The sequence below is a fragment of the Phascolarctos cinereus genome, unplaced genomic scaffold (genome assembly GCF_003287225.1).
Source record: "Phascolarctos cinereus isolate Bilbo 61053 unplaced genomic scaffold, phaCin_HiC Scaffold_3;HRSCAF=262, whole genome shotgun sequence".
Classification (NCBI taxonomy): Eukaryota; Metazoa; Chordata; class Mammalia; order Diprotodontia; family Phascolarctidae; genus Phascolarctos; species Phascolarctos cinereus.
In genome coordinates, this window is record NW_027555736.1 from 189,954,476 (window position 1) to 189,966,565 (window position 12,090).

At 45.2% G+C, this 12,090-nt stretch overlaps 1 protein-coding gene across 1 annotated transcript in view; it reads right to left on the reverse strand.

The window, feature by feature from the left end:
• Window positions 1-707: 707 nt before the first annotated feature.
• The window catches only part of LOC110223721 (dual oxidase 2-like), a 28,472-nt gene continuing 17,089 nt past the window's right edge, over window positions 708-12,090 (reverse strand). Inside the window, 14 exon segments of the mRNA XM_021009394.2 lie at window positions 708-1,395; window positions 1,671-1,799; window positions 1,972-2,127; window positions 2,566-2,724; window positions 3,039-3,271; window positions 4,329-4,482; window positions 4,721-4,848; window positions 5,351-5,400; window positions 6,344-6,443; window positions 6,991-7,221; window positions 8,179-8,357; window positions 9,420-9,494; window positions 9,942-10,011; window positions 11,698-11,873. Coding sequence (XP_020865053.1) covers window positions 1,273-1,395; window positions 1,671-1,799; window positions 1,972-2,127; window positions 2,566-2,724; window positions 3,039-3,271; window positions 4,329-4,482; window positions 4,721-4,848; window positions 5,351-5,400; window positions 6,344-6,443; window positions 6,991-7,221; window positions 8,179-8,357; window positions 9,420-9,494; window positions 9,942-10,011; window positions 11,698-11,873 — 1,963 coding nt within the window. The 3' untranslated portion in view covers window positions 708-1,272.

Genomic DNA, 12,090 nt, shown 5'->3' on the forward strand with positions numbered 1-12,090 from the left:
ACAGAGAAGGTGAGTTAGGGAGAGCCAGATGGGTTATTCCTAGGGAGCTATGACCGCTGTTGGGGAGGGAGGATGCATTGAATGGAGAGGGGTAGGAGAAGATACTTGGCAATATATTCCTCAAATATTAGCTCAATTCAGGCTCATCTGTGGAAATTTATGATGAGAGAATGGGGCAAGGAATAGGAAATCCTCTCTGTTCCTCCTCCAGGTCTCTGTGGAGCCAGAGAGAGAAAGCCATGTGGGCTTATCAGGTTCAGCCTAGCCTTTAGGGTTTACCACCTCTGGGATGAGTATTTAGAGGACTCCCTTCTCCTACAAGTCACTTAGACCTGGAACAGCAAAGATCACTGAAAAGGCCTTGGTACCAAATATTTCATCCTAATCCTCCTCATGAAAGAAGCCCCTTCTCCCATCCACTCTTTTTTTTATCCTCTATGACCAGTTCTTGACATGCTATCCTTATGGAAGGTAGGAAAAGATGGTTTTATAAGGGGGCTGTCTAGATCTCCAGGTGGAACCCTGGAAGGATAAGGTTCCCCCTCCTCACCCTGTGTTCAAGTCGTTCAGAAAGAGAAATCCCCTGAGAGAGAATGGGCAGAGGACATTCTGCCCTACAGTGGGGAAGGTATTCAAGGCAATTCCTCCCCTACTTCTTGACAAAATCCTATCTGTCTGTCAAGAACCAGAGCAAATGCTGCTTCTTTGAATGAATGAAAAAAAATTTATTGAGAACTTGTATGCCAACCCTTGTGCTAGGTACCTGGGATATAAATACAAAAACCAAAGCAGTCCCTGCCCTCAAGGAGCTTACATTCTAATGGCGGAAAATAACATATATAAGGAAATGGTAGATAGGGAGGGGTGTCTGGGTTAGGGAAGTCAGGAATGGTGAGTGGAGCCACAGGGCAACTAATTGACTCATCCTTTCCAGGAACGGTAATGTTGATTTTACCTCTCCCAGAGGAAAAGAGAGAGCAGTAATGGGGAAGGGCTAGGGAAGAGGGTGCCATATGTGTGCACTGATGGTGTGAAGATAGCCTAGAAGCAGAGAGGGTTTGGGTCAGACTAGTTATGTTGAATGTTCACTGATCAGATGCCCAGGTGGCTCAGGGTGGGAGGTGGAACTGAAGCTCCAGGTTTTCAGGGGAGGCAGGAGCACAATAATATGGCATGAAGCTGGTCTAGATATACATGGCAGCATGGTGAGGTTGGGGCTAGGGCCTTCCTTCATGAAGCTTTGCACCATCTCCAGGACCCAAATGGAGCTGGTCAGAAGTTCTCATAATGGTGTATGAAATGAGCCTGGTCCTGTCGATTGATGAGTTGACAGGCTTTTTCCACATTCTTGGTCATGCCAGGGGGGCCACAGCTGAACACCCCAATCTTCTGCACCTGGGAGCGGTTTGGAGGAGAGAGAGACCCACAGGCTGAGGGTTGCAGACTCCCCAGGGAGGAAATGGCTTCCCAGGGCTGATACTATAGTGCAGAGTGAATAGGACCCTGACCCTAGACTTAGAAGTTCTAGTGGGATGGAGGGTAATGATAGGAATTCCAAACTGGAGACTTCACCCTACACAAATGGGAACCATCTGTCTGATGACTGTTCAAAGGTGGGAATAGAATGGAGTTTGCCTCCAGGGTTTCAGAGCAGGGAGCTAGGGACTCACCTCTGGGTGGACCTCCTGCAGTGAGTTGAAGAAGGGGCCAAAGGGGGGACGACCAAAGTGGGTGATGGAGCGCAGGCCCGTGAAGAGGCTGCGGTTCAGCACCTTCTGGAAGTGCCGCTCACAGATGTACTAAGAGAAGGAAGGGAGAAACTCAGGCTACACCCAAAGATGGAGCACAGAACCCAAGAAAAAGATGCTGAGGTTGGGGTGAAAAGCAAAGAGTCAGGGGAGGGGAGAGGGATAGAAAAGGAAGCTGGCCAGAGTGAGGGCTGTGCAGATTTGAACCCCAGCCAGCCCTCACCAACATGGTGGTCCTAAGGTCAAACTTCTCAGCCAGCTGGGTGATGTAGATGTGCACAGACACCAGGTCCTGCTGGTCATTCTCCTCCACCTCCCGGATGATGTCTGCCAGCCACTCAAACTGCTTTTGGGTCCTTGTCACCCAGATGAAATAGATCTTGGGACACCAAGGTCATGCTCAGGTGATGAATTTGCCATCCAAGGAGATCCCAAGACTAGGCTGCCCCTTATTAGCACCCATGACATCTCTCTCAGGCTCCCCACCAGCCTCCCACAGCAAAACAGTGAGGAAGAGGTGCCTAACCAATAGATGCCAGCAGCAGAGAAATTCTGGGCTGTATATCCCCTCCTTTTCCCCTTGGGGCTTTCTCCTTACTACCCCAAATGAAGGTAAACTCCTTGAGTTTTTTGATCTTTATGTCCCAAGGAGTGTGCCTGGTACATTGTTAGTGTCTTAAAAATGTTTGTTGAATTGAATTGAAAACTGTAAATTTGCCATGATTGACCAAAGCAGCTACCATGTCACCCTGAAACAATATGGGGGAATAATTCTCTCTCTCCTCCTGCCTAGGTGGGACTAGGGAGAGACTCTTACCTTCTTGCAAAGCAGTTGGCTATTTATTGATGACTTGAAGACCAGATCTTTGAGGATGGAGGCAAAGGGGGTTACTCCAATGCCCCCACCCACCAGCACAGACACCTCAAACTTATGCCACTCTTGATGGCCTTCTCCAAATGGGCCATCCAGGTACAGCTGCCGGGAGGAAGAGGGAGATAAGAAAAGTCTGTCTACCCAACCTGGCAGTGAGGCCAGAAATGGGAAAGGGAAAAGGAAGGGGAAGAGGAGACTTAATGTGGGAGTCAGTAAGGGCTGGCTTCTAATGAGGCACCCCTGTTTCCTCTTTGCCCAACTCAGGACATTCAGTATCTTAGAACATCTGGAAGTAACAGCTAGAAGTAATCTTTGGGGAATCTGGTACCGTTATACCCAGGGTATGGTGAAGGGATCCTGATATTATTTGGCATTTCTGGCCCCTAGAGTCAGGGGAGGGGAAAGGGGAGAGATACCTTAGGGTATGATGTATAGCTGTTGCTTGGTGGAAGTGAGTAGATCTCTCTAAGTCGCGTAGTCCAAGGTCCCACAGCTCTGATGTGCAGACTGAGTGTGTCCTCATGGGGCGCAGAGGTGAGTGTGAAAGGATGGTATTCGGTGGTACCCAGGGACAAACTGGCAATGCGTACCCATTGCCCTGATTTGTACTCAAAGCCCTGGGGCCGCTGGAACTGCAGGTAGGTCACACCTGGTAGGAAAGAGAACAGGAAAGAGGACAGAGGTTAATATAATCCATTGATAAAACATTGATAAAACATAAAACATTGATCAAAGATCTATTATGAACGAGATCAGAAGGCATCCTTAGGAATTCCTCTCAAAGATGAATGCTGGCAGTGATCCCTTCCCATCCCTACAACCCATGAGGTTCCTGAGGAGCCAGAGAAATGTCAGTGCGAGAACTGGCCAAGGAAGTAGGCAGCCACGTTGACCTGAGGCCACTGGTTCACCCTTTCCTAATTCAATCTACTAATCAACAAATATTTAATTACCTTCTATGTGCCAAGCCCTGTGTGAGGCACTGTGAGATACAAAGGCAAAACAGTCCCTTGCCCGAAGAAGCTTACAGGCAACAGCATGACCCAAGAGCCCAGCTACTTGATGATTCCAGAGCTCCTATGCTCCATGTTCTATCTTTCAGTTCCTCCTCCCACTAGGGTTTATCTCAGACACCAGAGCCTTTTGGATCTGGGTCCTGAGGCTGAGACACTAGGGCTTGGGGAATCCCAGACTCCTGAGAGGCTGTTGGAGTTCTCTCTGGGTCATCTCATCATTTTGTCTATTACCGTACATATGTGTATGGAAGTGTGGAGGCAATGAAAGGAGGAATACAAGGGGCCCAGCCTCGTCCCTTTCCTCATAATATATCTTATATGTACCTCGTTATTTCCATCTTGTCTCCCCTATTAAGCTCCTTAAGGGCAGGATTGTTTTTTGCCTTTCTTTGTATCCCCAGTATAAGTACAGAGCCTGGCACATAGTAAGCACTTACTAATGGGGATTGACTGACTAGTGTGGACACCTAAGTCTTTACATTTCCTCATCTTCTCCACAAGTTAGTTCAGTCTATTATTTATCAATTTATCAATTATCTTTCCCTATCAGAAATTTAAGCCCAATTCCAATAGTGTCTCTACAAGAGATACTCTTCAGGGATGGTGCAGGAGTGAAGGTTGTCTCATGGGGCTCTGTGAATCCATGGTCCTCCAGAAGTTGGGTTCTCATGCCCAGGCAGAACCCCATACCTGAGGGCAGGAGCTCAGCCTTCAGCACACTGATCTTCACCTTCTTCCGGCTCAAGCTCACCAACTTGTCCCCACAATAGATAATAGCTGGAACCAGGAAGTAAAGGTAGAAACTGGGCAACTGGATTAGGGCAAAACTTCCGTGGATGATGAGCTGGAAAAAAAAAGCCCACTGGTGAGCTCAGACCCACTGGTATTCCCTGGCTCTGTCCTCTCTCCAGTCTCACACCAGGCCCTTGCCAGGGTGGTCAAGGCTGATTTCAAGCATGAGGACTCCTAGTCTAGACTAAGTTTCCACTATGACCAGAGACTGGAGGTAGCGGATCCTTGTCCTCCTTTTGGGACACTCATTTCTTTCTCTGAGGCCCTGCCTCAATCATGTCACCCCTTACCAGGATGTAGAGCACGATGTAGAGATGATGTGTCAGCCAGAAGGCTTGGAAACTGCGTCGGCGAAAGTGTTGGGAGGCGAAGACGTACATGATAGCCAGGACAGCTAGTAGAAGCACTCCTGACATGCCTAGGGAAGTGGAAGGGATGAGTTAGTGGGGGTCAATCCATGGAAGTGACCTTGACCTTACCTCTATGACTGAGCCTCCATTACTTTGTTCTATTTTGAGTTGAAAGAGAGCCCTCTCCTCCAGTAAATACACTCTACCAGCTAGCTTATTCCTCCCAAGGTCCCAGAGCATACTCTGACAGATAGCTAAATGGACCCTGGGTGGGTCTAGTCTTCAGTCAGCCTACTTCCACAGAGATGGATAAGTGAGTTTGTGTCCCAAAAAGGAAGGATAGACATTTGAGGATCTCATTAGCTTTCTCCTTTACCAGTGCAGACAGGTATACAAACACTAAGAAACACAAGGAGAAAAGAAAACCAGAGAATCACAGAATGTTGGGCTTGAAAGAGACTCTAGAAGTCTACTAGTTCAACCCACTTACTTTACAAATACTGAAACTAAGGTTCACACATCCCCCTCTCCCCTCCTATTATGAGCCCCCTATACCTCCCTTCTCCTTACCTGGGACACTCTCAAAGAACCACCAATAGTACTTATGGGGCAGCTGGGACCTGATGGATAAAGAGAGACTGAGTCTCGAATCCTGGAGAGTACAAGCCTCATCCAGTAGAAGGGCTCAGGTCTAGTCATTGTTTCATGAAGTGCCTCCTCTCCTCCAACTCCAAGTGCTAATGCCTGGCTAAACCTCTCATAACGATGTATGAATGGTGTATACAAAACCAAAGCAGTCCCTGCCCTCAAGGAGCTTACATTCTAATGGGAGAAAATAACATATATAGGGGAATGATGGACAGGGAGGGGTGTCTGGGTTAGGGAAGTCAGAAATGGTGAGTGGAGGCATAGGGTAACTGCATCTTCCACAAAGGACTGCCCTTACCTAGCCTAGAAAGATGCCCATCTCTTCAGGGAAAGAGATAATGCCTCAACATTTTCTCTTTCTCTCTCTGTCTCTGTCTCTCTCTCTCTCTGTCTCCACACCCCCACCCCAGACCATTTGTGTACCCTACAAGTGGCTTAGGAAGAGAGGGATGGAGTGAAGAGATAATAGGTTCAAGTGTGATTGGCCCTACCCCCTAGCTGGTCCAGGTTGAGTGCTGGGGCAGCTCTGTTTAAGAAGAGGTGATAAACCAAAAAGGCTAGACAAACTTGCCAAGCCCCCATGTCTTTCATCTTCTGGTTCCGAAGAGAACCAAAGGAGGGACATAACTCTGCTCCACAAAAAACCCATTGCTAGCCACTCAGCCCAAAGAGACATAGTTGCTTCTACTTGAAGCAAGAAGTAGTTCCATTGAGTTACTCCTCAAAGGCTTCTTGTCACATTCCCCCAGGGCCGCAGTGACCTCCACAAAGCTGGTTGGACAAATAAGTAGAGATTCTAGGGCCATTTCTGTTCTCTCTCTCTTACCTCCAGAAATTACCAAGAATACAAGTTATCTCATAGCCCCCTGTGGTAATTCCCATTTGACTCTGGGATTTGTCTGTATCTGTACTGACCCGTCATTCACGAAGACATGTGGGAAGATGCAAGAGAGCACGCTGAGTGGACTGACTGAGAAGATGTAGGTGTTTGCCACATGGCCGCAACTGTGCAGGACTGTGAAAGACAGATATAGGGTCATTCTCATATAGAGACATAGGAGGAGAAATGAGACTGAAAAAGTGAAAGAAAGGTAGGGCCAGAGAAATAGGAAGACTAAGAAAGAGAGATGAGATTAATCAGAGACAGATATATATATAGTAGAGACTGTGGGGAGTAGTAAATAGAGCATTGATCTTGGTCAGGAAGATCTGGGTTCAAATCCAATCTCAGACACTTACTAGCTGAGTGACTTGGGCATCACTTAACCTTTCTATGCCTCAGTTTCTTCATCTGTAAAATAATGTTGTTGGCCTCAATGGCTTCTAAGATCACTTCTAGCTCTAAATCTGTAATCCTAAAAAATAGTATGATCTTTTTCTCTTCTCCTTATGCCCTCTTTGAGGCTGGCTCAAAGTTAAACACCAAAGTCATCTCAGCTTAAGGCAACTTGGGTACTACTCTCCAATCACAGCTGAGAATCAAAGCAGAGGCTTGAATGACGAGTGAAGGAAGAAGAAGGAATGGGGGGGGAAGGGTCTGAATGCTTTCATGGGTTACTTACTAGCTAGGATGACAGCTGCCATGGCAATCCAACGGTGGAAGTCCACCGCAGCATCAAAGGGCACATAGCGATTGACGAAGGTCTCCCGTAGGAAGGTGATGAGGTTGCGGCACATGGTAAGCAGGATGTAAGAGAACATGAAGGAGATACTGGCTGCCGTGCCCCGGGAGATGATGATGCCCACGAGTGTGACTTGTGAGATTCCCGTGCTTGGTGAGGCAAAGCCATAATCTGAGGTAAAGAGTAGAAGCAGCATTGGAGTGGGGGCGTCTGTGTCAAAGCCTTTGGGGTGCAAATCATAGGAGCCCAGAAACATGGGGCTTCTTGGGAGTGAGGCCTTGCCACGGACAGAACTCTGTGATCGTAACACCATAGATTTGAAAGGAATTATAGTGAAAGCAAGACTCTCCGGTTTGATTTAGAGTGATATTCCTAAAGATCTAGGTCTGATGATGACACTCCCCTGTTCAAGAAGCCTCAGGGTCCATCTTTGATTCTGGGGATCACATCCAAACATCTCCATTTGGCATTTACGGCCTTCCACAATCTAATTCCATCCTCCCTTCCCAGTCTTGTTTCCTGTCACTCTTCTTCAGACATTCTTTGTTCCCACCAAACTAAACTACGGGCTGTTCCTCACACCCAATACTCCATTTTCTCACTCCAAGCTCTCCCTCATGCCCGAAATGTATTCCCCACCTCCTTCACCTCTGCCTCTTAGAATCCCTAATTACCTTCCAAGCTCTGCTCAGATACCACTTCCTCCATGTGATCTTTCTTATTCTTTTAGCTGCTAGTGCCTCTCCTTCCCCCACTCAGAAAAAAACTACCCTGTATTTGTGTGATTTTAATAAATAAATACACACACACACACACACACGTATGTACATTTGTATATACTGAACTGTGTATATACTGTTTTCTCAGAGTGTAATATCCTTAAGGGCTGGGAACATTTCATTTTTGTATTTGGATCTCTAGGACATAGCTTAGTGCTTAGTCTACAGTAGGTATTTAATAAATGCTTACTGACTGATTCCTCTTTGCCTGCATCAGATTAAATGGATCGGAGGGCTCTCATTTCTCTCTGTAGTGCCTTATTCTCATGGAGAGACTCTTTTTCTTGGATTAGAGTTGCTGCCAATTCCTTCTCCCCTCCCCCAATGCCCAGACCCTGGGGACACTCACAGTAAGCCTGCACGGCAAACACCCCAGCAGAGATGGCAGAGAAGATAGCCACGCAAACAATATGTCGACGATAGTTCTCCACAAAGCGCTTAAACTGCTGGAGCTTCTGAGAGAGTTTACCTCTTTGAAGCTTTTCCCTCTGGGCCTCTGTATATAGCCGTGGAGCATACGTGTGTGCCCTAGAAGAATGGTAATCAATCAATCAACCATTCCTAGGCAAAAAATGATTTGAAGACAAAAATAAAACAGGCCCTTCCTTCAAGGAGCTTACAATGTATCAGGGGAGACAACATTTACATATGCAAGTAAATATAAAATAAATTCTTTGTTAGAAAGGTTAACTCTCTAGGAAGTGGTAGGAATGGGGAAAAATCCAGCTGGTATAAAAACAAAAGATATCAATTAAAATGTACTTAAAAGTAAGTATATAAAATAAACACAAGATATTTTGAGGGCAAAGGGAATGCACTAGCAGTTGAAGGGAGATAAGAGAAGGCGTCATATAAGAGGTAGTGCTGGAACTGAGCTTTGAAAGACACTTGGGATTCCTAGAAGCAAAGAGAGATGAAGAGGAAGAACCTTCCAAGCATGGAGACCTCTTTCCCCCACCTCTTCCTCCAAGGCAAAGCAAACATGACATAACCCTGTAAGTGCGAAGGAGGCTGCCCTGATCTCACACAAACTCCACTTCCCAGTGAAAGTATGTATACTACTTTGTTTCCTGTGCACATCAACTTGAGGAGAGGTTTTTCAGGGACTGAGGGAAGATTAAAGCAAGGAGAAAAGTTTTAGCTTAATTTTTTCAGTCTGACTGCTATCTTCCTATCTCCCCAGTATATCCTCAAGCTCCCACCCCATTGTACAGGTTATTCCATCTAGTTTCAGATCCTTAATCCTTTCTTTGCTCATCTACTTAAAATATCCAGGAGACAGGTGACTTTCCTAGCGTCCCTCCCTTTCTCTTTTCCACATGCACATGCTGCTTGACACCACTCCCTTTCCCAAAGATTTGGGAGCCTAGGCATTCCTTGATCCGGGAATTGACATTGTAACTGACTTTTGAGATGGATGCCTTTGGAAGTATTTGGTTAGGAGAGGCCATCTCAAAAGCTGGTTAAAACAGAAAAATTAGAGTTTAGGTAGTCACTTGACCCCTTTCCTGGGGATCAATCCCCAAAGAGAGGGGTCAGGTCTCAGGAGTCTCAAGAGCTCTGTTTCTAGCTGAAGGTTCCAAGACTTACTTCTTGCCAAATCTCTTCCGTATACCAGCGCTGCCAGGCTCTGAGGACAGAATCTCAACTCCACTGGAGTCAATGCTGTGAAAAGAGCAAAAGGGTATATTTTCTTTATCTGCATTTAAGAGGCCCCAGCAAAAAAAGAAAAAGAGAGAGACCCCAGTGGATTAGGGTAGGAGTGCAGGGAGGAGGAGGGATAATTTTTCATCAGCGCCTGTTTGTAGAAAATTAGGAAATGGGACAGATAGTATATAAATCAATTGGGAACCCTGTTTCTCTTCCCTTTGATGGTCCCCTTCATTTTCTTGGTCCTATAATAGTGAAAGGGAGAGAAATCTAACATCCTATGGACTAAGGCGATGTGGTGGGAAGAGGTGGGGTACCAGAAAAGGGGTATCAAAATGCTGATGACTTAGGGGTTAATTTGGCAGTCTCCACTTTGCTATACAATGAAGAAAGTAGAGGTGGTAGCTCAGGAAAGGTAATGGGGACCAATTGTAGTGTCTCAGAGCCCTGGTCCCTGCTCACCCTCCTGTCCGGTTTTTGTCGATGAAGGAGACTCGGTTGCTGATATTCTGCTTAAAGATATCTGGAACACCTGGGGAGGAAAACAAGCAGATGAACAAATTTCCTTAGGGGCTCTGACCCAGGTAGACTAGGCAGGTGGCCAGGGAACAAAATTTCTCTCTCTGGTCCCCAATCTACAGTACTCCTTGATTTTGTTCCCCTCTTTTATTTTTTAATAATAATATTTTTCCCCCCAATTACATACTCCTTGGCTTTTTTCCTGGCCCTCTTTTGGGGTAGATGGTTTTCTAATGATAATAGCGATGATGGATGGGTTTTTTTAAGGTACTTTATAGTTTGTAGGACACTTTAATGTTAATAATAAATAATAAAAATTAATCATTTTAATATTAACTCATTGGAACTTAAAACTTTTAAAAATGTTAAAAATGGCTTTAACTTGTAACATTATATAAATATAATATTTATAATAAATATTAAACAATAAAATAATGTATATTTTAAAAAATAATAATATTAGCTCATTTGATCCTCCTAATTTTGTGAGGTGAGTACTATTATTATCTGCCCTTTACAGATGAAGAAACTGAGGCCAAAAGTGGTTGACACCTTCTGGGGGCCACACAGCTAGTAAGTATCCGTAAGTGGATAAAGCAGCATTAGAACTCATGTTCCCCTGACTCAAAGTGCAGCAATCTATCCACCTAGCTGCCTTCTATTTTGCTTATAACCTGGCCATGTTTGAATCACTTATTCTAGAGCAAGGATTCTTAACTTGGGTACCAGGAATATGATTTTAACATTTTGGTAACTTTAAAAATGTAATTGGTTTCCTTTGTCATCCTGTGTATTTTATTTGATGCATTTTATCTGAGACATGAATCCTGAGAAGGGCGTCATAGGCTTCACCAGACTGCCCAAAGGGTGCAGGACACAAATAAAGGTTAAGAACCTATGTTCTAGAGAGTTCAACTGCAACCTGTCATTTCTATCCCCAACTAGTCATGATCCAAGCCAAAGTTTTCTCTCTTAGGCTTTGACTTGCCCTGTAAACCTCTTAGCGGTCACTTGCTCAGTGACTCTCCCTGGGGTTGCTCCCAATGTCACACAATTCAAGTGGAAGAGATGAACTTTGAACCCAAGTCTTCCCACTTCAAATCCAATATTTCTTCTGCACCATGCTAGATAACACACACATGCATATATGTATGTCTGCATATATATATGTACATACGCAAGACTATATATGTGTGTATATATGTATATATGTGTCTGTATATATAATATATACACACAACACTATATACAGGTGTATGCTTGTATGGGTATATGTGTGTATATGTATGCATACATGTATGTATACATACACTTACACACATACACACACAAGGGAGATCTCAATTATATTCTTGATCATTTTCTCCTTGGGTCTCTTTTCCTGAAAGGGTGGACAAAGTGCCAGGGCTGGAGTCAGGAAGATCTGAATTCAAATCTGGCCTCAGACACTTAACTAGGTCTGTGACCCTGAGCAGGTCACTTAACCTCTGTCTGCCTCAGTTTCCTCATCTGTAAAATGGAGATAATAATGGCACCTACCCCCTAGGATTACTGTGAAGGTCAAATGAGATAATAATTGTTAAGCACTTAGCATAGTCTCTGGCTCATAGTGATTCCATATAAATGTTAGCTATTATTATTATTATTATTATTTTATTTATTATTATTCCTTCTGCTCCATTCCCTCCTCATCCTCTACCTTTGACACAAAGCTGGGTGAGACGGAGGTCACTGTCATAGTCCCTCAGCATAAAGTGGAAATCCTCCCAGGTCAGCTCCTCCTTGTCTTGGAAGCCAGACGCATCGAACATAGACTCTACAACCTCAGCCAGCTGGGCCCTGTCTAGGCAGTTGTTGGAAATCTCGATGAAGGATCTGTTTGAGAAAAAAGCAAGAGGAGCAGAGAGAGAGTGTGGTCACCCAGGGTGGTCAGGCTCCCGGCAGGCTAGACTGATCATATTCAGAGCAGGGTAGGACTTGAGGATTCTCTTAGGTGTTATCAATGACCCAGGAAGTGGAGTTGAGAATGTACACGTTAAAAAGTCTGCAGTTGACACTAAGCTGGGTGGGGTTGGTAACAGCTTAGAATACT